A 25,756-nucleotide genomic window follows, 5' to 3' on the forward strand; every position below is an offset into this window, starting at 1 on the left:
GAATAGGTAAGCTAGAAGCAGGGATATTGTTTCTACTGGCAGGTGAAACTATAACTAGGGGACATAACCTAAATATTCAGAGATGTAGATTTCAGACAGAGAAAGAGCAACTGATGCTCTCAGAGTAATGAATTTGTGGAATTCTCTGCCAAAGAAACAGGAAACACTGCATTATTAAATATATTGGCCAGAGATAGTTTTTTGAAAATTAGGGGTTTTAAGGAACAGCTCGGTAAGTGGAGCTATGGACAGATCAGCCACGTCCTTATTAAAGACAGAGCAGGCTAGATGATCCAGATGGCATCATCCTGCTCCTATTTCTTTTGTTCTTATTTAACTCCTAAAGTGTTATCCTTGCTCTGTAATGCATGCAAAATCTTCAGGCTTGTTCAAATTTAGTAAATACTGTCAAATCATAGATTTGTGCATGTTAGATTCTGCCAGATTTTTGATGAAACAGATTAGCACCCTCCCCAAAAAAACCATTTGCATTAATATTACTCCTCATGCTGGATTTAAGGCTGTGATGATATAATGGTAAGGGGGGGGGGGGGGGGAGGCTATTATACTAACTGCTTGCAATTGGCTATAGCTGTGGAGATACTCCACCCTACTGATAAAACAAATGGAGATGCTTTCCCACTGGCCAGTTTAGTGGTGGTTATAGTCTGTTAATAAAAGCCCTGTATTAGTATAACACTTGTCTGGTCCATGTCTATGGCTATCAAAGGCTTAGATAATTTATTTTATTTGAGCCTCTTACAACTTCATGAGCAATTTATTCTAATGTGTATCAAGTGATGATAAATGCAAATATCCAACATATAAATTATACTACAGATTAAATGTAAACAGCACAGCCCTTTACAGTGGTAGCAATGAAGCCTTCGGAAAAATGGTCTTATTGCATAAATTTTTCCTTTGCTAATCTCAAGATGATTTGCGACCATATTATTGATGTCAGGCTACACATTGTTAACACTAATTGATTTTGAAATAACTTAAATCGGCCATTTTAACGCAGACTACAGGATTTCTTTTGATGCTAAATAAACAATTACTAAAATTCATAACAAGCAGACTGATCACAGAAATCTAAATGCTAGCATGAAATCCAAATGCCTCACCGCACCTTAAAATAATTTTGCATATTATTGAGCTTATTATTGAGACTTTAGAAATATGGAAGATGCAAGTAATTTTAATTATTAATAAATTCAAAACAATAAATTTTGTGTTCTCAAAGTTTGCATCTGCTCCAAAAAGCAAATTCATACTGTATTAATGACCTACTGAATTGTAACTGTCAGAAGTATCAACAATAACTACTGTTTCTTTCCTTCTGTGGTCTTTTCATACATTGGAATCAAGATGAATTTCGTACTTTCACAAATAGTGCACAACGTCATGTATCCTTACAGGAAGCCATTTATGGATTTCTTCAGAAACTTAACTCTTTCGTTTGAAGGAATGCAAAATATCAAAGCTTTTAAAAGAAATTTATCAAATTCTCAAAAATACAAAAACAACAGAAAATCAAGGACTAATCTTAAAACCTAAAGCCCGAAATCTAAAAGATCACCAAAGATAGCTTCGAATTTTATCTTGAAAGGGTGCAAAGAAAATTAAAAGCAAATAGCTTTTGAACTGGAAATGTGGATGATATTTTACCTTCCAGATTTCTGCCTCTGCTATGCTCATTTGTTTTCCTCTTTTCAATCACTGGAGATTAGGGGTGTCCAACGGTATGCAAAAAAGGAATAACACTCAATATTTGGATTTAAGAAATGCACTCTGAAGGGGGGTCAGCAGAGAGGTTGGAGAGGAGGGGGAGAGATACAGTTAAAGCACCATATTGTCTCAGATTCAAAATCATAGGGAAAGGTTAAGTAGTTTCATGTTAATGAATAGCAAAAAAAATATAGGCAGCCACAAGCAGTGAAAGGAAAGCAGTGATCTGGCAGTGATGCAGCATTTGGATCAAAACAAATTTCTACAGCTCACAAGAAGCGCTGGAAGAATCAGAGAACTGAAATGATTTTGTGACAAAGCAAACAGAGACACCAGCAGCTACTTTAAGACTACAATTTGTGAACTTGATACAGAAGGCATTTGTCGGAGGTAAGACTAATTACCTTTGAGAGCAAAATAGTTAATTTAATTATTGAACTACAAAAGAAGACATGAAATGTTTGGAGCAGTTCTGAGTAGCTGGAGTCGAGCAGTGGCGTGGCTCACCTTTAGGGACGGAACAATTCATGAGCATTAAGAATTATTTTCCTTTATTCTTCAATTGTTTATGATACAACCGTCACAATGAGCAGCATATGTATTGGAAATTTTGAACAGAAGGATACAAATGGAGAAATTAAACATCCACTTGTAGAGTTAACTGAAACAGGACAAAATCACAAAGACTCTGCTACAAGACACATTATTCTGGCACAAGCTTGCCAGTGATCTGTGAACGAACAATTCAGACCATGCTGCCTGCTCCTTGCCATTATTTGAAAGGAAGTAGATGGGCAATTGCCAATATTCAGAAACGATGGATGATCCAGACTGTTATGATGCATCTAACCCAGCGGACTCGACAAGCACATTTACAACCAGCAGAATGCAGGCAACTTCAATGCAGCTCTTCAACACTTCAGAAACAAACAAAATCTTCTATGTGACAATTACAGAGGAATCCAAACTCACCAGTGCACTTATCAGTTCTAATTTTTTAAAAGGAGATCAGTCGAAGGATGGACTACGGTGGGCAGCAGTATTAATATTACTGGTGATCATACCCACTATTGGTGGCAATATTCTTGTCATATTAGCAGTTTCTCTTGAGAAGAAACTTCAGAATGCCACTAACTACTTCCTCATGTCACTTGCTGTAGCGGACATGTTGGTTGGACTTCTGGTGATGCCCATCGCTCTTCTAATCATTTTGTTCAGTAAGTGTCATTCAATTTTCTCTTCAGCTTTACAGGTTCATTTCGGCATTACTCTGCCACGTACCCTGCTACATGTCATTTTGTGAGTTTCAACTTTTTAAAGAGCAATGTGAAATGAACCACAGTCCATCGGAAAGCAAATACATTATATTTAACTAATAGTTTCTTTAAGTTGTACTTATTGCACAATTATGCAGTCTTCTCGCTCATGGGCTTTCACATGCACATTTTTAAATATTTTGTGATTTTACTTCTTTTCTTTTCTCACACACATTTAAAAATCCACCTTGGACTATCAATGTATGATATATTAGCTTGGAGGAAAAAAATCAAAAGTGCATTAGCCTAAAAATTTATTTGTACAGTTAAGCTATTCTTTTTTTCAGCAAGCATAATTTGTATATCTACCTTCATCATCATAAGTACAATTTGATGACTGAAAGTCGATAGTAAATCCAAAAATAGAATTCTGCAGCAACTTACTATCTACAGAGAGTGAGTAGAATACAGAGTGATTACTACAATAGAGTAGAAATAATGAAAACTACATGGATGCATTTAAGAACAATTGACATAAATATGTCAATCATGTCAGATGACAAGTAGGAACTCATGTGAATCTTAAACTACTAACAATGATCTGTAAGGGCAAATGGCCTGTTTTTGTATTGTAATTCTTCATCTAAACCGATGGTCAATTAAGTGAAGTATGAATTAAAGTACCAAACTTTCAATAACAGAAATTAAAATGTGTTTTGAAATGTAATACCTACAGTATAATCCACAAGACAGCAAGTTTCCCTTGTCACAAGTTTTGGAAAAGGTCATTTGACAATGCCATGTACTCCTAAGAATCATCTACAAAATTGCCTCCTTAATGCAAACATCCTTAAAACCACATTATGAAGCTATCAACCAAAAGATACAGTTTATATTCAAAATCCTGTCAACAACTGGAAAGTATTGTTTTTCTCCTACTGAATCTCCTGTTTTAAAACAACCTACAACTAAAACAGACTTCCTTCAAGGCACATTAATACCTGGAGTTGGAGCAAAGGAAATAAATTAAAGATATACAGCTATGATACATTTGATGCCAACACAAAAGAATTGTTAAAAAACTATTCATTTTAAATTTAAAGAATAGTAAAAATATTCTGATAAACTTGGTCATAAATCATTTAAAACAACATACATAGCAATTTGCCATGCATGTATAGCCTTCACAATTTAATCAATGGTGAATGCATACAATTCTTTTCATATATTTTAAGTGAAATTAAAATGTTTAAATTACATTTTTATTTACACACAGTAGAAGACCATTCAGGCCATTTAAAGCTATGCTACCCAATTACACCCAAATTAACTAACAATACTGTATGTTTTGGAGGGTGGGAATAAACCAGAGCACCCAGAGGAAACCTATGCAGATAGCGGGAGAATGTACAAACTCCTTACAGATAGCACCAATTTGAATCCAGGTGGCTGGCGCTATTACAGCATTGCGCCAGATATGAAATGCACTTATTTTAAAAACAAAGGTTTTTAAGGTTGAGTAATTCGGAAGCAAATATTTCAAATAACATTTTTAAAGTCTCTTAAATTCACATTTCTAAAGGGCTAACAGCCTTATATTCCTAGTATGGAAATTTCTAAAAGAGAACAATCAGTTTAAAACTAACTTGGGAAATAATGTTTTCTAAACAATACCTGCAAAACTTTGCAGCTCATGTTCCAACACACAAGTTAAATTCATCTATCACTCTTACTAATATTGATTGCTGAGAAACACTCTGCATTTTAAATTCTTAATTGTTTTCAAATCCCTTTATGGCCTCATCTCCTCTCTCTCTCTGCAATCACTTCAGAATTCAGTCCTTCTATCTTCCCACCCTGTTTAATTTTGGTCTTTGATCATCCATAAACTGAATCTCTTCAGCTCTCAAGTCTCTGAAACTAGATTTTCCCTCCTTGTTACAGTACGAGGCTAAGTTGGCAAGTTTAGGACATCATAGTTTAATTTTTTTTAATTTTTAAATTTAGGCATACAGCACGGTAGCAGGCGATTTCAGCCCATGAGGTCGCGCTGCCCATTTACACTGATTACCTACAACCCCAGTGCGTTTTGAAGGTGGGAGGAAACCAAAGCTCCCAGGGAAAACTCACGCAGATATGGGGAGAATATACAAACTCCTTGCAGACAGCACAGCATTCGAACCCTGGTCCCGAATGCTGGAGCTGTAACAGTGTTGAGCTAACCACTACACTAAACGTATATTAGATATTGAAGGATTCAGCAAAGAAACCAATGAAGTGCACATCAGGTACAGGAAATTGTATCAAATAAATGACAAGGTTTATTGGGAACATGGAAAATAAGAATCTAGAAAAGTAAAAATAAGCCATAAAATAAATAAGATTAAGGGTAATCGTAAAACGTTTTACAAGTATATTAGCAGCTAGAGGGTAGCTAAAGTATCCTTAAGCAGTGTACCCTTAAGCAGGGATAAGCAGTGTAGTATTTTCATCCTTGTTAGTCAAATGTAAAGTAAAAGAGAATTGGAAGTAGTGCTCCTTGTACAAAAAGAGCAGTATGGATACACCTGATGTATCCATGGAAATACAGGCAAGTGAACTTTACATAAGCGATAGGAAAGTTGTTGGAGAAGATTCTGAGAGACAGAATATATACTCACATGAAAATGCGAGGACCGATCAGGAGGAATCACCATGATTTTGAACATGTCTGACTGAGGTTTTTTTTAAGGTAACCAAAGAAATTCGTGAAGGCAGGAGGGTAGAAGGATTTTGTAAGGCTTTTGACAAAGTGCGAAGAAAGTGGTTTGAAGATAAAGAGGAACGTAGATAAATCAGCTGGAAAGTTGGACAGAATATGGCAAATGAACTTAATCTAGACAAGTGTGTGTCAATGCACTTTGGGAGGTCAATACAGTAAATGATAGTTAACTTCGTTTTGCGGACAGAGAGTCCTTAGTATACAAGTTGATGGAAGTGTCCCAGAAAATGGTGACCCAGGTAAATAGTGTAAAGGGTATTTGGTTTGCTTGTCATCATAGACTGAGGTGTTGAGTATAATAAGAGTTGAGGCATCATCTTTCAACATTGGTTAGACGACACTTAGATTATTATGCAGTTCTACTCACCATACTAAAGGAAATAAGTTCAAAAGTGATTCACTAGAATGTTCCTTGAATTAGAGTTGTAAGGAGAGATTGGATAAGATAGGTTTCCTCTCACTGGAATGCATTAAAGTTTACAAAATTATCAGAGACAGGAATCTTTTTTTCCCAGGTCAGGATAATCTAGAATGAGAAGGCATAGGTTCAATGTGAGAAGGGAAAAAAATTAAAGGAGATCCAAGTGGTAAGTTTTTCATATTTAGGGTGGTGAATATTTTGAACAAGCTGCCAAAAGTAAGAGTGAAGGCAGATAAAATTACAATGGTTAAAAGGCATTTGGACAAGTACTTTGACAGGAAAGGAGTAGAGGGATATAGGCCTAATGAGGGCAAATAGGATTAGTGTAGATAGGCACCATGGTCACACAGAAGAGATGGGCTGCAAAAGTCTGTTTTCTGTGCTGTATGTTTCTATGATTCCAAGCTTCTTTGCATTTTTCTGTCTTTTAAACACTAACATCTGCAGTTAAAAGCCATATTTTTTTTTTAAATCAACTTTTTGGTCAACTGCCCAATGTCCATTAGTGACCTGGTATCAAATTTTACCAAGCAACTTGGGATACTCTGCTACATGATAGGTATTGTATAAATACATGTAGTACTTATTGCAGTCAACATAAGATATTAACCATTTCTAATAAATTTAATGGTGAACTCTGACAGAGGGTTTGATGATAATAGTGCAGTTCCTGTAGACTTGGACTTTGAAAAGACGTTTCGTATAGCAGCGCACAGAAATTTGCAAGCAGAGTTGGTCCATGAGATTATTAGCCAAATGGATATGAAGATGCTAAAGCCAAAAAATGGAAAGAGGTATTGTTCAGTTGTTCCTCAGACAATACTGTTGTTTTCATTGGTTGATTTTATGTTCACCAATACATATAAATCTCAAGACTACCACAATGACAAATTAAAGTTAAGTAATAGAATTGTGAAGTTATATATTCCTGTGAGCGCAAGAAACTGAGGTACACTGAGCTTGCAGCTGATAGGAAGCAATGTTGCTGGAAGGCAAGGTCCAACCGGTTGAAGTAGGCCTCAGAGGATTTGTAGTCACATTGAAATCAAGGCTACTCCGGGTATTGGGAGTGCGAGGAAAGATACATTGAGAAGCAGCTAAAGATCTCTTCAGAGCTGCCGAAAAGAGTGGCTCTGGATGAGGAGAAAGGATTCCAATGGGCAACAAAGTGAGAAAATGGCATCTATGGAGTGAGGCCGGGATTCACTGCTGAACCCTCCGGAGGTGTCATGGGTCTATCAGCAAAACGTTGAGGAAGGAAGCTGCGCACTTAATAACCCAGAAGATGTCACCACTCACTTGGCTACCTTGCAGAGTCTAGGCAGCAAGACTCAGGAATGCATTAAGAGATATTAACATCTTGTCCTACATAACATACCAAGAGAAAGAGTTTGCAATATGCCAATGACACACAATAAATTCAAAATGATTTTGTACTCTTGTTTTAAATTACAAAAACAAAATGATATAGAAAATGCAACTCTGAAAAACAGAGCTGGAAATACTTAGTACCTAAGATAGCAACTATGATGAGAGATAGACGCTTCATTAGACTGGGAAAGAACAGGTTTTAAATTGCATTGGAGCAATTCCAATATAGAAGTCTTGTAGATTTCATTTAATTTTCAATATATAAACAGTTATATAATGCCAATAATTTAGTTATACACCACATACGGTTTACATAAATGCTAATAAATAAAACCTGACAAAGGGCTAAATAATATATGGGGACAGGTAACCAAACTATTAGTCAGAGAAGTTTTAAGAATGTTTTAGGAGAGAGGTAGGGGGTAAAAGGGTTCAGACAATATCCTGGATCGCTAAATTTGACCTTTTTTCTGAGTGTTGCAGATTGCGGAGTTAAGGAAAAGTTATATTAAGATGAAATTTGAAAACAATGGCAACTAAAAATGATGTGGCATTAAGAAGTAGAATTTTCTGGGAATACTTTTTTTTGGGATGAATAGAAAATATTTGAAATATTCAGCAGATCAAGCAGGTTACTAACATCATCAGAAATGGGAAATGTTGGCCTATGGGATGTTGGGCTTCATTAATAGGTGGACGGAGTTCAAGAGTCAAGAGGTCATGTTGCAACTTTACAAATCTATGGTGAGACCACACTTAGAGAATTGTGTTCAGTTTGTGTCACCTCATTGTAGGAAGGACGTAGAAGCTATGGAGAGGGTGCAGAGGAGATTTACAAGTCTTATGAGAAAAGGTTAGCAGAGCTAGGACTTTTCCCTTTGGAGTGTAGAAGAAGGAGTGGAGAATTAGAGGTCTACAAGATTATGAGAGGCATAAATAGGGTGGATTACCAGTGCCTTTTACCAAGGGCAGGAATAGCAAACATCAGAGGGCATACGTACTAAGTGAAGGGAGGGAAGTTTAGGGGAGGCATCAGGGTTTTTTTTTTAAATAAAAAGTATAGAGAGTTGTGGGTGCCTGCAATGCCTTGCCAGGGATGGAGGTGGAAGCTGAAACATTAGAAGAATTTAAAAGACTCTTGGACAGGTACATGGATGGAAGAAACAGAGCGTTATGGGGTAGGAAGGGTTTTAATACATTTTTTTTTAAAAAAAAGAATATATGGGTCAGCACAACATTGAGGGCCAAAGGGCCTGTACTGTGCTGTAGTGTTCTATGTTTTAAAACAAATCGTTATGTCGTGGTCAGGCAAAGGGCAAGAAAAACTCAATGATGTAATCATGATACTGATTGCAAGAGTGTGGTAAAGACACTGTAGGTCCTATTTTCGTCTGCCAGTGATGCTGAATAGTCCGAGGAAAAGGTGTGTATTTTATGCAGGAATACAAGAAAACAGGAGCAGAAGTAGGCTTTTGGGTCTTTCAAGCCTGCTCTACCATTTAACATGACCATGGCTGATGTATGCTATCCTTCACTCCTCTTTCATGCCATTTTGCCATATCCTTCTAATCTTCAGTCTATCAAATATTTATGTACCTCCACTTTAAATACTTCTAATGAATTACTATCCACCATCTTCTAGGCAGAGAACTGCTACATTCTGCAAGAAATTGAAATTGCAGTTTTAGATGATTGGCCTCATATCCCTCAATTACAACCATATATAACATTACAACATTTACGCTATTAAGTTTCTCGAGATGTTGTATGTCTTGTATTTACATCCCTCATTCTTAATTCTCAGGAATACAGATCAAATCATTTACTTTGTTTTCCATTTTTAGAATTAGACTATCAAATCTTTTGCATTGCCATCAATTCTTTTTAAGGCAAAGGGATCAAACTTTATAAACTATTCCAGGGGAGGCCTCACCAATACCAATTATAACCAAACTTCTCTATTTTTAAGTTTAAAATCCCTTTACAACAAATACCAAAATGATGTTTGCTTACTTGGACCTTGCTGCTACCATTTTGTTATTAATGCACTGGAACACTTAAGATTCCTCTGTACTCTCTTTACTTATAGTCTCTCTCTATTTAAATCATACTTTGCTTTTGATTTCTCTTGCTGAAGTACATAACCTCACATTTCTCCAAATGGTTCAACTTAATTTGCTGTGTATATCCCTTTGCAGATTCAGTTATCCTTTCCACAAACTGCCTGTCTACTTATTTTTTAAAAATCACCAGCAAATTTGCAAACCTTCCATCAGGACATTAAATAGTCACAGATGCAGAACTAATCCCACAATGCTCCACTAGTTAGCTCCTTCCACTCTGAAATGGATCCATCTGTTTCCTGTGAGACATTTTTAAAAAAAATTCATTCTAACACACTTCCTCTGATACAAGAAGCTTTTTGTTTATGCACCAGCATATCCTGTTCCTTGTCAAATAACTGTTCACTTAGTTTAAAGGTCAATTTCTTTTTCCTTTCTCACACGATCAGATCTGCGCTAAGCCAAGTTGAAGGCCTTGATTTATGGTCCTAAAGTGTTCACCTCAAACTAGATTTTGAATTCTATCATATTGCAGTCACTCATCCCTGAAGAATCTTTAACCATAAGAATCAATAGGAATCCTTCTTTATTACAAGACTAAGGATAATAAATTTATTGTCATGCACATTGGACAATGTACATATGCACTGAAATTCTTACTTGCTGTAGCTGGACAGGTACTTGTAAAGGAAAATTATATCAGTAAACTAATTGAATTAAATTAAAAGAGATAGTAAATTCTATAATAACCTGTTTCAGTAGGGACTATAATGTACTGCTCTAAAAAGTACATACTTTACATTAAATTACCACAATATGCCAAGACAGAAAAAGAGATCATAAATATCAAAGGATAAATATTCACACTTGCAGTGAGTGCAAGAAAAAGAAGTTAAATTTCAAATTCCACAAACAGATCTTTTGATGGGCCGGACTAGTTTGTGGTGAGAGGGCGGTACCGGTCAGTTCAAGAGCACGATAGCTGTTGGATAAAAACTGCTTCTGAATTAGAGGTGATGGACTATAGGCTGAAAGTAGCCACAAGAAGAGTTTGTCACCACGGTGATGGAGATGCTTTATGATGTTGGATATTTTAAAGTTTATAGCTAAATTAGTAGATTGCTTGATAGAACTAGAATACTGAGGTAGCCTTGACTGATTCCATTTGCATCTAAATATAGTTATCTGAAATATCTTAATGTTCAATGAACAAAATTTAGTTATTTAATTTTTTAGTATTTTATTCTATGAAAACAGGCATCGTAACTGATGCAACATCACATTTTTTTCCTTCTCCAGTACACAACTAATTCCATGAGAGAATATTAAACTGGAGACACACGTGGTTATTATCCTGGACATCATTTTATGGAATCAAGTTCAATAAGACTTTTAACAGGTTGCTTCACTTAAAGGTCATTTCCTTTTTACTAATACAGTACTGTAATCTTCAAAACATTAATCATCTTGCTTATGTTTTTGTTATCATTTAATCAGAATTTATATTCCCATTTTGTTATGTTGCCTTTAAAATTGAGTTCCAAATTAGAAATGGGCCATTGGTTATTGAATTCTGAATATGATGATAAGAAATTCATTAGAAAATTCAATTATTGGCAGACTTCCTATCTAGAATAGCTGAATGAAAGAATCTAGAGAAAAACAAAGCATAATTTGATGCAGGTCTTCAAAATAAAGTAAGGATAAAGAAAATATTTTTACTCATGTAAAAGCCCAAATATCATAAATATTTAACAAATGGTAAGATGCATATTGTTCTACTATATGTTGAGTTAAATAATAAGATGCATTTAAAGTGAAGCTATATAATCCCTTAAAGGAGTAATGAATATGTGACACAAGTCCATGACAATAAATTTAGATTCTGAAGGAATAGATTACGAATGATTGGAGTTACACTAGAGGCACACCACGGGTGTCACTTGGAGCAAGAACACAAAGGTCTGAAAGCCTTCTTCAGTGCAACTCCGGAGTTGTTCAGAATAGATATGGAGCACAGAACTGGCCTACAGCCCAACTTTTCCATGCTCTCCAAGTTGGCATTCTGGACTAATCAATTTTGCTTGCACTTAGTCCATAACCTCCTAAAAAAATTTCCAGCCCATATACTGTATCTGTCCAAATGTCTTTTGAACATTATAATTGTTCCCAGTTCTTCCACTTCCTCTGACAATTTGTTCCAGAATGATTTAACCCCAATGCTCTTGGATAATCAATCAGCAAAGTATTTTATGCACTAATATTTGAAAAGAGAATCATATTTCAACATTTTGTTAATTGTGGGTCAGCTATTAAAGTTAATTTCTTTAAACACATTTGCAAATTTCTGACTTTCATAACGTCCAAGCACTTTTAGTTTTCACACGTAAAAGTTGTCAAGAGATAAAGAAAAAGGGGAAAATATATATGCGATTGGAACAGTTTAATTCATCATTTTAAATATGAAGAAAGATGCAAGATGGTGATAATTTACAAGATTAGTAACTGCATAGCATTTTTTTTTTGCAGATCTATTCACCGGATGCTAAAATTCTTTAAAAAAAAAATTGGTTAATTTTACCTCATTTGGAAAATTATTTTTGTTTAGAAGCAGTAACAACAAATTTTCAACATGGATAAAATTCTTGTAATCAAAATATATACAAAGTATTTAACCAATTTGAAAAATGTCATACAACTCATTAACATTCTGAAATGCAATGATGCAATGAGAGCTCAAGTCAACTGATGAGGCAGTTCAACAAAATTTCTGGATTAATTCAATTACCCATGTTGTTTGTTAAGTGAAATTATAAAAAAAAACATTCTTAATAACCTAGCTGTGATTGTAAAAGCTGTTCAGCAGTATCTTCCCAGTTTAATGGAACAACCACATGCAATTTTTAGCAATCTATTCTAGTCTCCTCTTTTATTCTCTTACTATCATTAGGCACCAGCCAAGTTTTCACACACAAATTCTAATACAGGATAGTCTACCATTCACTGATAAAAAGAAATTTCATACGATTCTCCTTAAAATGCAATGTAGCTTTCAATTAATTTGACTACATTTTCATTTCATGGCACAATTGGTTCTATTTTTGCTTATTTAAGTTGCCACTAAAATAACTTTCCTTCTATGCCATTAACACTATGGTCCACACAAATCCATCCCTGACCAAAGCCATTTCTCGATTATGAGCTGCCTCTTGGTAACATACAAAAAAAAAATTCCATATACATGTAGATCAGGGGTGGCCAACCTTTTAAATTTATTTTTTAAAATTTAGACATATAGCGCAGTAACAGGTCATTTCAATCCATGGATGTCGGTTAATTAGGCAGCATGGACTTGTGGGCCGAAATGGCTTGTTACCATGCTGTATGTCAAAATTAAAAAGTTGGCCACCCCTGATAGATAATACTCAACTCTAATTCAATACCAAATTGTTTGTCTCCTCCACTAAATAGTCCAATTACTTCCACCACATCTACTAATGTACAAACAGAAAATTCTTCTAATACGGGAAAAATCAAAGCCATTGTCTTTGATAGCCCTCGAATGCTTGCTACCAACTGGCTACCTCCTTCTTCTTCATGATATCTGTAGGATGCTACACCAAACTGCTTGCAATGGTGCCACATGTATTTACAACCTCTGTTTCACACATACCATCTTTTTATAATTTACCAATATATTTATTAGGAATACAGAGAATTTCCTCTTTTACTGTCGGGAACCTCCGTCATGTGGCAATCAGCCTAATTTCTCCAAAAAATGAAGTTTATATTTACCTTTTTCAGTAGAACCCATTGCAAAATGAAGCACAGTTCAACAACTTTTAAATCAAGAATATATTTATATTTGTATCTTATTTCTTCTCAAGTAGCAGAAGCATAGAACCCAAGTGAAAAAGACTAAAAGAGCAAGTAGGTGAATCCTTAATTTATCTCAATTTTGGCAAGAACCTTATCGGGTGAGAAAGCCCAAATTGGAAAATGTATTTAAACCTATGTAAACAAGAGGAGTCTTAAGACTTGGTCAATTTCTGGTATCAGTCGACAACATTAATAGAGAAACATGGCATGCTACCATAAAAGTAGAAACCCACAAAAACAAGCAAGAAATTTACTTAAGTAGTCAATCAAGAATAAAGAGAAAATGCAAGTTTAAACTTTAAAGATATGCCTTTATCTCAATCATATCTATAAATAACAGGCTTATTTCTCAATTTATACAAGTTTCCAACAATTACACAGATTGTTAACAATAAGCAACTCCCTCTGCTCCTCAAAAAGTTTTCGATCAGTGGACTGATGTAACAGTTAAGCTGACAGGCAATTTAAAACAAGAGGGTTTCAAGAAATTACAAACAAAAATAAAATGTTTTATATATAGGCAGCATATTCACGTGAAATTAAATGTGAAAGATTTTGCAACACAATTTACTATATAACATTTGCAGAAAAATTCTAGGAACGGAATTACATTGTTGGTTTTGAAGGAAATGCTACTCAACCCAAGTCTGTGCTGTAGCTAAAGCCAAGCAGCTCAGTTTGACAGACTTTTAGATAAAGTTTATTGAAATTCTGTTTTCTGTAAAGATTTTTCTTACTTTCAGATTCTGAGTGGCCATTACCCTGCGAGATATGTCCAATCTGGATATCTTTGGATGTTCTTCTATCCACAGCTTCAATTATGCACCTGTGCGCAATCTCGTTAGACCGTTACATTGCCATTAAAAAACCTATTCAGCACAGTCGCTTCAACTCAAGAGCTAAAGTTCTCATTAAGATCACAATAGTATGGCTCACCTCCATAGGTATGTATAATTTACTGTAAGCTTTAGCTCGTATGCTTAATTTAAATTCTTCTAACCAATCAGCACCAAATTAAATAATACACTATTATTAAACTAACAATATATTAGTGAGTGTAGATAATTATTTGTAATCCTGTCAATAGGTTCAAATATCCATGTTTTCAAATATGATTTTCGTATGTTTTGTGTCATTAATGGTAAGAGGCAAAAGTCCAGAAATTATTTTAGGATTCTACATTTCATCCATTCAAAATCATACTGAAGTAATGTACTTAAAAGAAAATAATTGGAATTGAAAATTGGAATGCAACTTTATTGTTTTAATGAGAATTTATAATATGTCAATTATATTAAGTGCAGTAGTATTTTAAAGCTAACCCAACTTAAAGTTTCAGTGATATACAGATCACAAAATATAAAATTTAATAGATGCTATTACAGCACTAGAGACCAGTGTTAAAATCCAGCCCTGTGTGTAAGGTGTTCGTATGTTTTCTCTGTGTCTGCGTGGATTTCCTCCATATGCTCCGGTTTCCTACCACCTTTCAAAAACATACGAGGGTAGTAGGTCATTCGGGTGTAATTGGATAGCATGGGCTCATGGACTGGAAGAGCCTGTTACCATGCAGTATGTATTTTTTTTTTAAATCCTGTTTTGGGAAACACTAAAATAAATGGAATATATTCCCAGAAGGACTGCTGGTGCTCCCACATACAACAAGTTCCATTTTAGCTTAATTAAGTAGATTATTAGTTTTGCCAAAACATACAAAATTATGAAATTCAGTCATAGAATTCCTCTCATTTTATTTTCTCTTCAATTTAGGCATTGCTATTCCCATTCCTATCAAAGGCCTACAGGATGAAGCAAACACCTTTATAAACAAAACTTGCATACTTAAAATTGACATATTTAAAAACTTCATGATCTTTGGATCACTGACTGCATTCTTCATTCCTCTTGCCATCATGATAGTTATCTACTTCTTGACAATTCAAGTGCTGAGAAAGAAAGCATACCTGGTTAGAGCCAAACCACCTCAACAGCTTAACTGGGCAACTGTTTCAACTATTTTCCAGCAAGATCTTACACCAACCAAGTCTCCAGAAAAGGTTCTAATGATCAATGGTTCACAAAAGACCAAGACATTTTCCTGCACACTTGAGAATATACCCATCAGAAGACTCTCCAGCTTGGGTAAAAAGTCTATGCAGAGCATCAGCAATGAGCAACGGGCATCCAAGGTTTTAGGAATAGTATTCTTCTTATTTTTGGTGATGTGGTGTCCATTTTTTGTGACAAATGTCACTTTCGCCATCTGTAAAAACTGTGATCAGGAACTGCTTGAAAAGCTGTTGGAAGTTTTTGTATGGGTGGGTTATGTCTCTTCAGGAGTCAACCCACTTGTATATACTCTTTTCAACAAGACTTTTCGTAAGGCATTTAGCCGATATATTACATGTGAATATATACAAAAAAGAGAGATAAAAATACTTAGGAAGTATTTCAGCCAGATATCATTTCAAACATCAATCAATGAAAATAAATTATTCAATACAAAAAGTGGAATCAACCCAACATATGCTAGTCCCCTGCAGTTACGACCTGCTCCTGTCCAAACAACAATAATGCTGGACACCCTATTACTCAATGAAAATGAGACTGACAAAGCAGAAGAAACAGTAAGCTATGTATAAGATTGAAACCAAAAGAACCAACAGCACGCGGAACACACTGGCATTCTGTATAAAATGGAGGTTAATCAACATGTAGAGAAAGCCATAACCAATTAAATCTTTCAATAAAAGGAGTTGCATTTACAATTCATTATGATGATAGGTGTGGTATGTTTTTTTTCTTGTGACAATGTTGACAGTATGTCATTCCGGGTACAATTATGCTTGCCCTCAATGTATTGGTCATTCATCCACTAAATGGAGGGAACAACTGTACAACTTGAAGTTAATAAGATCATGAGAAACAAAGCAATAAAATAAATACAAAGATGATATTTATAAACTGCAGGCAACTTGGACAAAAAAATAAATATACATCAGCAAGAATACATTGTTGAATGGGAAATACTGAATGTGGATGAACTAAAGTTCACAAGTTTGCTGATACAGGTACACGATCCTTTATCTGGAACCCTTGTGGGACAGTGTGTTCCGAGTTTTGGATTTTTCCGGATTTTGGAAAGCCCACCCGAATTGTGCTGCCGTATCCACCCCCACCCCCTTTCAGTCGTCCAGCCGCCTCCCCCAAGCGCCGGCCGCCTCCCCCAAGCGCCGGCCGCCCAGCCAACTCTCTCCCCACTTACCGGATTTTGGATGTCCGGATAAAGGATCGTGTACATGTCACGTCATAAATGTCATTTGGCTACATACTAAGAGAAGAATCAAAAGGGCTTCAGGAAAATATAGAAAAGTGTTAAACAAGAAAGTCTGCAGATGGTAGGGTCAAGTGCAATACACAAATGTGCTGGAGACACTTAGCAGGTCGAATAACTAATGTTTCAGGCCTGAGGTCTTTGTCAAGATAGGAGCAACAACACAAAAAAAAGAGAGGAGCTTGAATTAAAGGCCCCCTTCCATTACCTCTCCTCTCAGAAAGGTACCCTCTTCCCCCCCCATCACTTCTCAGTTTTTTTTTCTCTTCTATTCCCATCTGTATCCACCTCTTACCTGCTAGCCTGCACTCCTCCCCTTACCCCATCCTCACTCCTCTCTCTCTCACCACCTTTTTATTCAGCTATCTGCCTGCATTTTGCTCATATCCTGACAAAGGGCTCAGACCTGAACATTGGTTACTGTTTGATTCCTATGGATGCTGCGTAACCAGCTGTCTTTCTCCAGGACATTTGCATATGGACTAGAGAAAGGTTATGTGACTGAATGGGAATATAATTCGGGTGAAAAAATATAAAAGCAGATTTTTTTTTAAAATAGCGTAAGATTGAAAGGTATTAGTGTTCAGAGGAACCTAAATGTTTAGGAAAGCAGACAGCATTAAATTTATTTTAGAGAGCCCATAGAACAGGGATAGAGATGTCTTACTCCAATTATAAAGGTGAGACTGCACCTTCAAAGATCAGGTCCCTACAGAAGGAAGCATATACTTGTGAAAAGAGTTCACCACATTGATACTTGGGGTAGCTGTTTGACTGAAAGTTAAGATTGGGGATATGCTCTCTAAAGTTTGGAGAAAGCAGCCATATCCAATGGAAATGCACAAACTTCTTTAACTGTACAAGTCTCTAGGTTTGTGTGTCTGAAACATCCATTTTCCCTAGGGGCCACAGAATAATTGGGGGGGGGGGGGGAGTCGCACAGACTGAAAACATAAGATTATTTTTATGTTTTTTATGTAGTTGGTCAGAGAGAAATATGAAAGAAAGCAACTTAACAAATGCTTCACAGGAAAGGGGGCCCACAAACTTTGAGCAAAGTCTTAAGGGAGGCCATAGCCAAAAAAGGTTTGAGAATGGCTGGTCTAAAACATGCATCACAGTCTCAAACTCAGAAGATGACTCTTCAGAGTTAAAATGAGAAGGAATTTCTCCACCAAGATGATAATAACTATTTGGAATTTTCTATCCAAGAGTACAAACGTGACAGAGTGCAATTTATTTTCGATGTTCAGGAATCAGATTGCTATGGGTTTGGCTCTAAGATCTTATCTGGAAAAAGCAGGCACATGTTATTGAATAGAATACTTCTCTATTGCTCTCATTATCAAGTCCTGCCGAACATTGGAATAATCAGGCAGAAAACTTTAATGGAATTAGGGATTGCAGATGTCTTTCTTACAGAATCTCAGATCAGGACTGAATAAAATGCTAAGATGCTTGAAAATGGTTCAGAATGAATAATAGCATCAGTTTCAGGGACCAATGTTGAAAGTCTGCCTTACCAATCAATGTTATAGGTAATTGGAGTTCATCCAAAGATACAGCAGTGTGAAAGCACAGAACTCTGTAATGCTACCACAAACATTGATAGACAATAACAATCACTACTGACTGGAAGTGGGGTGTTTAAGGAACCAAGGTCATGACTGGAAATACAATTTGGCAAACAACTAGGGGCAGTTCCACCAAGTTGGGAAACAGCAGATAGACATTTGAAGAAGAATAGTAAAGTAACCATAAAAGAGAAGGTCTTCATCCACTTTTCACTGACAGCAACTGCACATCCTCACACTGGCCAAGTCACCCTGTTGGCATTGTGTGATATGTTGACTTGAAATAATGGCTTTACATGCAAGTTCAGCTTGCAGGTATGGGGAAAGAAGATTCCCAGAGGTGCAAATGAAAGGCAGCACCACTAGATCATACGAAAGAGATAAAACCAGAGGTTAAAAAAATAGGCCAAAAAAGAGATCAAGAACTGAGGAACAAGGCACACAATATTGGATAGAAAACTCATGTTACTTTCTGAGACAGCATTGATTAAAAATATATGCTGTTATTGTAAAGTGAGGAACCTTACTCCAAGTATCTGTCAAATAGACCAAAAAATGTTACATTAGAATTTCTGTTTGCTTGTCACTTCATAAGTACTTCATAAGTATTCCTTATGCAGATGGCTAATGACATCAATCTCAAAAGGGGTCTGTATATTCTACACCATTTATTCAAATATTTCCCCACTGATACCACAATTTTACAGCAATTTATTCCCAAGTATGATCTCTCTTTAATAATTGATTCAAGTCATCCCTGCGGAGGGGTATTTTAAATACAAATTAACAAGATGACCTGTCATTTAGGCAAAGTAGATTTCTACGATACTAAATCATCCAATTTTCCGAGAGTTTGTACACACCAGTAAAAGCCTAAATCTGTGTCAGAAGTTTAGAACAGGATAGTAAATTGATTTTATTTTTTACAAAACATTTCAACTTTCTTGTCATTTGATATAACAGCTGACAACAGGCACTTGTTGAAACCAAATTTGCTTACGACAATTATTCGTGGGTTAATTAAAATCAAATTTTTAGTCCAGCATGAAATTCTGACCAAGAATGAAATGCTATTACATAATAGTCTGTGAAACCGCCTTTTCAAAAATTGTTCAAATTTCTAGAAATGTTGATTTAGCGAAAAAAGGCCAAATAAATTCAGAACCTGAATATTTGATTACATATTGTTTTCTTCAGCCTCTTTAGTGCTAGTGTATGAAACAGAAAAGGTTGGTTTGCAGGGGCAACAAGTTACCAAGAAGGCAAATGGAATGTTGGCTTCCATTGCTAGAGCATTTGAATTTAAAAGCAGGGAGCTTCTGCTGTAACTGTAGATGGCACTGGATTGACTACATCTGGAGAACTGTGTGTAGTTTTGGTCTCCTTTGTTGAGAAATATATTTTGGCTTTGGAGGTGATGCAGTTGATTCCAAAAATGAGGGGGTGAGCCGACGAAGAAAGATTAAGTTGCTGTAGCAGTTAGCGCAATGCCTTTACAGCATTAATGATCAGAACCAGAGTTTGAATCCCGCGCTGTCTGTAAGGAGTTTGTAGTTTTTCCCTATGTCTGCTTGGGTTTTTTTTTGTGTGGGGGGGGGCCTCCAGTTTCCTCCCACCCTTCGAAATGTTCCAGGGGTGTAAAGTGAGCAGCACGAGGGCCGAAATGGTATACTACCGTGCTGTATGTTTAAATTTATACAATGAAATTCAAAAGAATGAAGGGGGATCTTATAGAAACATACAAAATTATAAAAGGGATAGGTAAGATAGAGGCAGCAAAGTTATTTCTGCCAGTAGATGAGACTATAAATTGGCAACATATCTTCAAGATATGGGGGAGTTGATTTAGGATGGAGATGAGCAGGAATTGATTTTATCAGAGAGTAGTGAATCTGTGGAATTCTCTGCCCAAGGAAGCATAATGAACTACCTCATTAAATATATTTAATGCACAATTAGAAACATATTTGGCCTGCTTTTTTCTTTAAGTCATGAATTCTAAATATATTTTTGCAGGTTGAGGAATTTAGGGTATGGGGAAAAGACAGATAGGAAGAGCTTAGTCCACAGCCAGATTAGCCATGATTACAGTGAATCAATGGCTCAATGGACCAGATGGCTTATTTCTGCTCTTCCTCTTTTGATTCTATTTAAACATAGATGCCATCTTCTGGATAGTGATCCATTCTATTCTCAAATCATTATATTTGTCTCATGAACAAATTAAAATGACCTTCACAGACTGCACCAACAAACAAATTACTTAGGAAAATAAGATTTCTGGTCATATTCACAAGATAAAGGAACAGACATAAGCCATTTGGCCCATCAAGTCTGCTCTGCCACTCTACCATGAGCTAAACCATTCTCACATCAATTTATAGTCTTTTCCCTCCATGTCACTTGATACCCTGGCTAATTAGATACCTACCAATCTCCTCCTTAAACTCCCCCAATATTGTATTATTTGCTTCTGGATAAAGAATTAGGATAATAACTAACGTCTAACTTAAATCTGATTAACTTGTAATAGTTCTGCTAAAATCATATGTTGGCTAAGAACTACTTTTTATTTTACAAATCCAGATTATTTTGGGTAACAACAGTAAAAGAAATGTTTTAAGAGTATTCAAAGTGGCCAGCCAAAGTTATGATTTCTTAAAACAGCATTACTCATTGCTAAACCTGTTATTCCTCGTGAAGAATAAACATCACAGGGAGGATGTTCTCTTCAACTGCTCTCATCAATCACTATTACAATCCATTTAGGAGGCTATGCAAAAATGTCTTAGACATTTATTTCTTAGAAACAGGAGAGAAAAATAACGATTAGAAGACTATCATTACTACTAACAAGGTTCAAGCTAACCATCAAAGCATTTCCTGTAAACAAATAGAATTATGACTGCCTGATCTCTACTAATGTCTGATATGTGTCACATTCAATTATCTCAAGAACATATTCACATGCAATACATCACTCATTTAAAATGGCCAATTACTGCAACCTATGAGAATTCTTGTAATTGTCCTTTTTACTTTGCACTCAAGCTTTTAAATGGTTTAAGTAATATCCTAACTATTGAATTTATTCAATAACAAATAAACCTGCAAGTCCAAAAATAGAAATACTAAAAAACTTAAGCCAATCAAGCATCTGTGAAAAGATTCAATTAATTGTATCACGATAAGAGGTTTACAATGCCTAAATAAGGCTATTTCTACATTAAATTCCCACTCTATTGTTCCTGTATATTATTGCTTTGAATGATGTTAAATTATGATTTCATGAAAACAAATAGCCATTATGTATTAATTATGAAAATGCTAGCGTGCAATTCAGCAAAAGTTAACATGACAATAAACTTCAATCCTTTCTGTGCACATTTTAGTTTGACAACTATAAACTTTCCATTTACTCACCTGCTGTGACCATCCTCTGTAAAAGCCAAGATCAACCAACTCACTTCCTAGTGTCATACTAACACTTTATATGATACATTTACCCACTGAATTATGTTCAGAGGGCGCAATGTGCCATGAGCATTTAAAACATTCTTATGAGTAAACATTTATTTAAAACATGGACTTCATAATTTAATCAGGTTTTTCAAATAGTTTTTTAATCAAATGCTTTCCAATAGTGCATTTAGGCATCTGAGATACACATACTGATAATTGGATGCAACAAAAATTCAGCATTTCTTTTTATGTCCATCAGGCAATACGTCTTTTCTCTTTTGAATACATTAGTTCCTGCAGAAAAAAAGCATCTCAAAATTTATACCATCTCAAAATTCCTCATTGATGTTAGCGTGATTTATCTTAATAGCTCTTTTGGATGGTATCCCATACCAAGAGTATCTTCATCACAATCCAGAAACATTCCCTTTTTCTACCCATTTTTATTGAGCGTCACCTCTCCCTTGCTCACATTCCAAATTGGAACTTCACTGCAAATAGACAAAGAATGGAATAATAGTAGTGCATAGCTTTGCAACATGAAATCACCTCCTTGGTTAATTAACATCATCAGTCATCTTTATTTAAATGATGCAATTAGCCCTTGTACCATTCCTCATGTTCAATCCTGAAATCATTCTTTCAAAACTGAATGGAAAAATATAGCTTATGCAAATGACACAGCTTTATGCTACAGAAAATTGTGATATATTCTCCAAACTCCCTGATTGTACTCAAATCTAGACATTTCCTTTGTGCAACTTTCCCTGAAACCTTTGCTATTATTACTTTTGCAACAGGTGCAGCACACTAACAGAAAACCATTCTAGAAGCTTCACAAAAGCATAATGAAAAGTGAAAATGTTCAAGAATAGAGGGAGAATTTTCTAGCATGTATTTGGGTTGGGGGAGAAACTGCTCTGTTCTCCTATATTACTTAAAACGAGAGAACAATGACGCTGCAAACGGGAACAAAGCTTTTCCAAATGTAAGTGTATGGATGTCTGTTGATGACTTTATAATTTTCTATCCAGAATTTTGTTTTAAATTCTGAGATTAAGGTAAATGCTAAGTGCTGCTATTTTTGTTTTTCGGTGGTGATTTTTAAATGTTTTTTTTTAATTTATATGCGATAGCTTAAAATGTCAGAGTTACAAATGGCCCTATAGAATTGGTCCTTCTGTCAACTTGTGCTTTCGCCCATATCTCTCTACATCTATCCAAGTATCTGTCCAAATGCCCTTTAAACAATATAATTTCATCTGCCTCTCACACTTGTCCTGGCAACTCATTGCATACAATCACCATCCTCTTATGAAAAATTTGTCTCTTCAATTTTCCTTTCTCATCTTTAACCTACATTCTCTAGTTTTAAACTCATCCTTTCTAAGAATGACTCTCCACCTGATTTTTCCCTCAATTTTATAAACCTCTCAGGTGAATTCACAGCTATTCCACATTCCCATGAGAATATGTGAAGCTCACCAATCTAGGCAACATCTTGATGAATTTCTTCTGTACATTTTTCTAATGCTGCCACATCCTTTCTATATTGTGGCAATCAGATAGGTACACTCCAGGTGTAGCCTGACCAATGTTTTGTACAGCTGAGGCAGGATAATTATTAAGGTGTCAAAGTACCTTAAAGGAAAAAGGATCAACAATGGTTAGCCTAATCCAAAATTTAGAGGACAGGTGATATTATAATGTGGCAAACAGTGGTTGCTCTTTCAGAATGTGTGGTGGTTAACTATTTAAATATAAGTTTAGATCTCTGTATAATCATACCTTGTCCTCTACATACACATAGAGGACCAAAAGGATAACTATTAAAAATTGCTACTGAAACGTAATATATATTACATTTTATATTTAATATTTATTTAATGTCATATTGGACCATGAGTTTTTAAAATAAATAATCTAAATGATGTTGATAATTCTTGAATGTCTAATTCTACGCAGATGCCACAATAAAGGTTTAAAAGTAAATGAGTATGTGATGTTTTTTTTCTAATATTCAATGTAATTTTTTTCAGAATTTATTAATTTATTTTTTTATGAGAAAGGCGAGATCCAAAGTTGAAATTTCAGCTGTAATAACAGTCTCAGCTACCTTCCTACTGAAGCAATGATAAAGATGCTATTAGACTCCATTCTCTTCCTCCGAAATTGTGAAACAGAATTAGTTGGCATCTGCACTGAAACTCGTTGATATTTATTATTTGTACTCAGGTGGTCGAGAGTCAAGGCTGAACTATGCAATAACAAATCGAAATAGACGCCATCTCCCTTCCCTCTAAAGGAATTCAGGCAGAAAGAAATGTAAATCATCACAAAACAAATTAATACAGCTCATAACTCAGCTTGAAATCTATGACATCTAGCATTCCCAACATTTAAAAAGAGGGACAGAAAAAAGTTTGACTCCTTTCAATGAATTGTGGTTAATCATCATAAAAATGTAAAAAGCAATTGTTTCTTTTCAAACACAGAAAACATTTCACATCACAATTTAAAATTATCCAAAAGTAAATGAAGTTGACATCAACATATAAAAGTTGAACTAATAAAACATAGTTCTCAACGTCTTATGGTCTATTTTCTGGGGAGATCAGAATGAAATCTTGCTGGCCTAAGTCAATAAATCCAATTGTAACAACTAGACCAGGTATGATCCAGGCCTTTAACTAACGCCACCCTACCAACACCCACAAATAACCCTATATAATGATTTGTGTGCCTGGCTCACCAAATTGCAAGTGAGGTCCAAGTTCTGTTTCAGGTGTCATTGTTGGGAGAGACAGGCTTAACTTAGATACATAATTCCTTGAAAGTGGCATCACGGGGTTGTAAAGAAAGCTTTTGGCAGAGTAACTTTAAAAACTGCTGTACTCAATATTTTGATTTTAGATGTTATGTTGAAGTTGTACAAGACATTAATGAGGTCTATTGTAGTACAATTCTGAAATATCTCATTCTCAGTGACAATCAACACAGGCGCACCTCAAGAATATGTGCTTATTGGTCTATTCACTCTACTACATCCATCACTGTGTGGGTAGGCACAATTCAAATGCCATCTACACATTTGCCAATTAAACCTCAGTTGTCGGCAGAATCACAGACAGCAATGAGGAAGTATACGGGATAGAGAAAGATCATATAGTTGAGTGATGTCACAACAACCATGCACTCAACGTTAGCAAAACAAAGGAATTGATTGTGGATTTCAGGAGGGTGAAAGCAGAACACAAACTACTTCTCATGGAGGAGTCAGCAGTGAAAAGGGTTAAGAACAATTCCAGGGTGTCAGCATCTCCAAAAATCTGTCCTGGGACCTCGATATCGATGCAATCATGAAGGCTAGCCAGAGGCTATAGTTCATGAGGTGTTTGAGGAGAATTGGTATGTCACCAACGACTCTTGCAAATTTCTATAGGTGTACCATGGAGAGCATTCTGACTGGTTACATCAATGTCTTGTTTGGAGGTGTCAATGAACAGAACAGGAAAAGACTTTAGAGTGTGAACTTGACTAGTGCCATCATGGACATCAGTCTTCACTCTATTAAGGACATCTACAAGAGGCAATATCTCAAGAAAGCAGCCTCTATCCTCAAGGACCCTAACCACCCATGCTAGGAAGGAGGTGCAAGAGCCTAGACGCACACCCAGAGGCATCAGATTTCTGAATGGACAATGAATCACAGACACTATCTCACTTACTCTTATTTTTCTTGCACTATTTATTTATTTTTGAAGAGCAATTTATAGCAATATTTTCACTGCAACACTGCCACAAAACAACACATTTTGTCCTATGTTAATGACAATAAATTCTGATTGTGTGTAAGTTTGCTTACACATGAATGGAGATTTTATGGAAGTATTCAAAATTATGA

At 35.6% G+C, this 25,756-nt stretch overlaps 2 protein-coding genes across 2 annotated transcripts in view; one reads left to right on the forward strand and one right to left on the reverse strand.

Moving 5' to 3' along the window:
- The window catches only part of psmd1 (proteasome 26S subunit, non-ATPase 1), a 93,550-nt gene that overhangs the window by 19,006 nt on the left and 48,788 nt on the right, over positions 1-25,756 (reverse strand). The gene's annotated exons all lie outside the window — the stretch shown is intronic.
- On the forward strand, positions 1,818-16,254 carry htr2b (5-hydroxytryptamine (serotonin) receptor 2B, G protein-coupled). Its single transcript, XM_069897162.1, has 3 exons — positions 1,818-2,948; positions 14,226-14,426; positions 15,253-16,254. The coding sequence occupies exons 1-3, from the start codon at positions 2,522-2,524 to the stop codon at positions 16,122-16,124; spliced, it is 1,500 nt and encodes a 499-aa protein (XP_069753263.1). The 5' UTR covers positions 1,818-2,521; the 3' UTR covers positions 16,125-16,254.

Source organism: Narcine bancroftii, chromosome 9, assembly GCF_036971445.1.
Source record: "Narcine bancroftii isolate sNarBan1 chromosome 9, sNarBan1.hap1, whole genome shotgun sequence".
Classification (NCBI taxonomy): Eukaryota; Metazoa; Chordata; class Chondrichthyes; order Torpediniformes; family Narcinidae; genus Narcine; species Narcine bancroftii.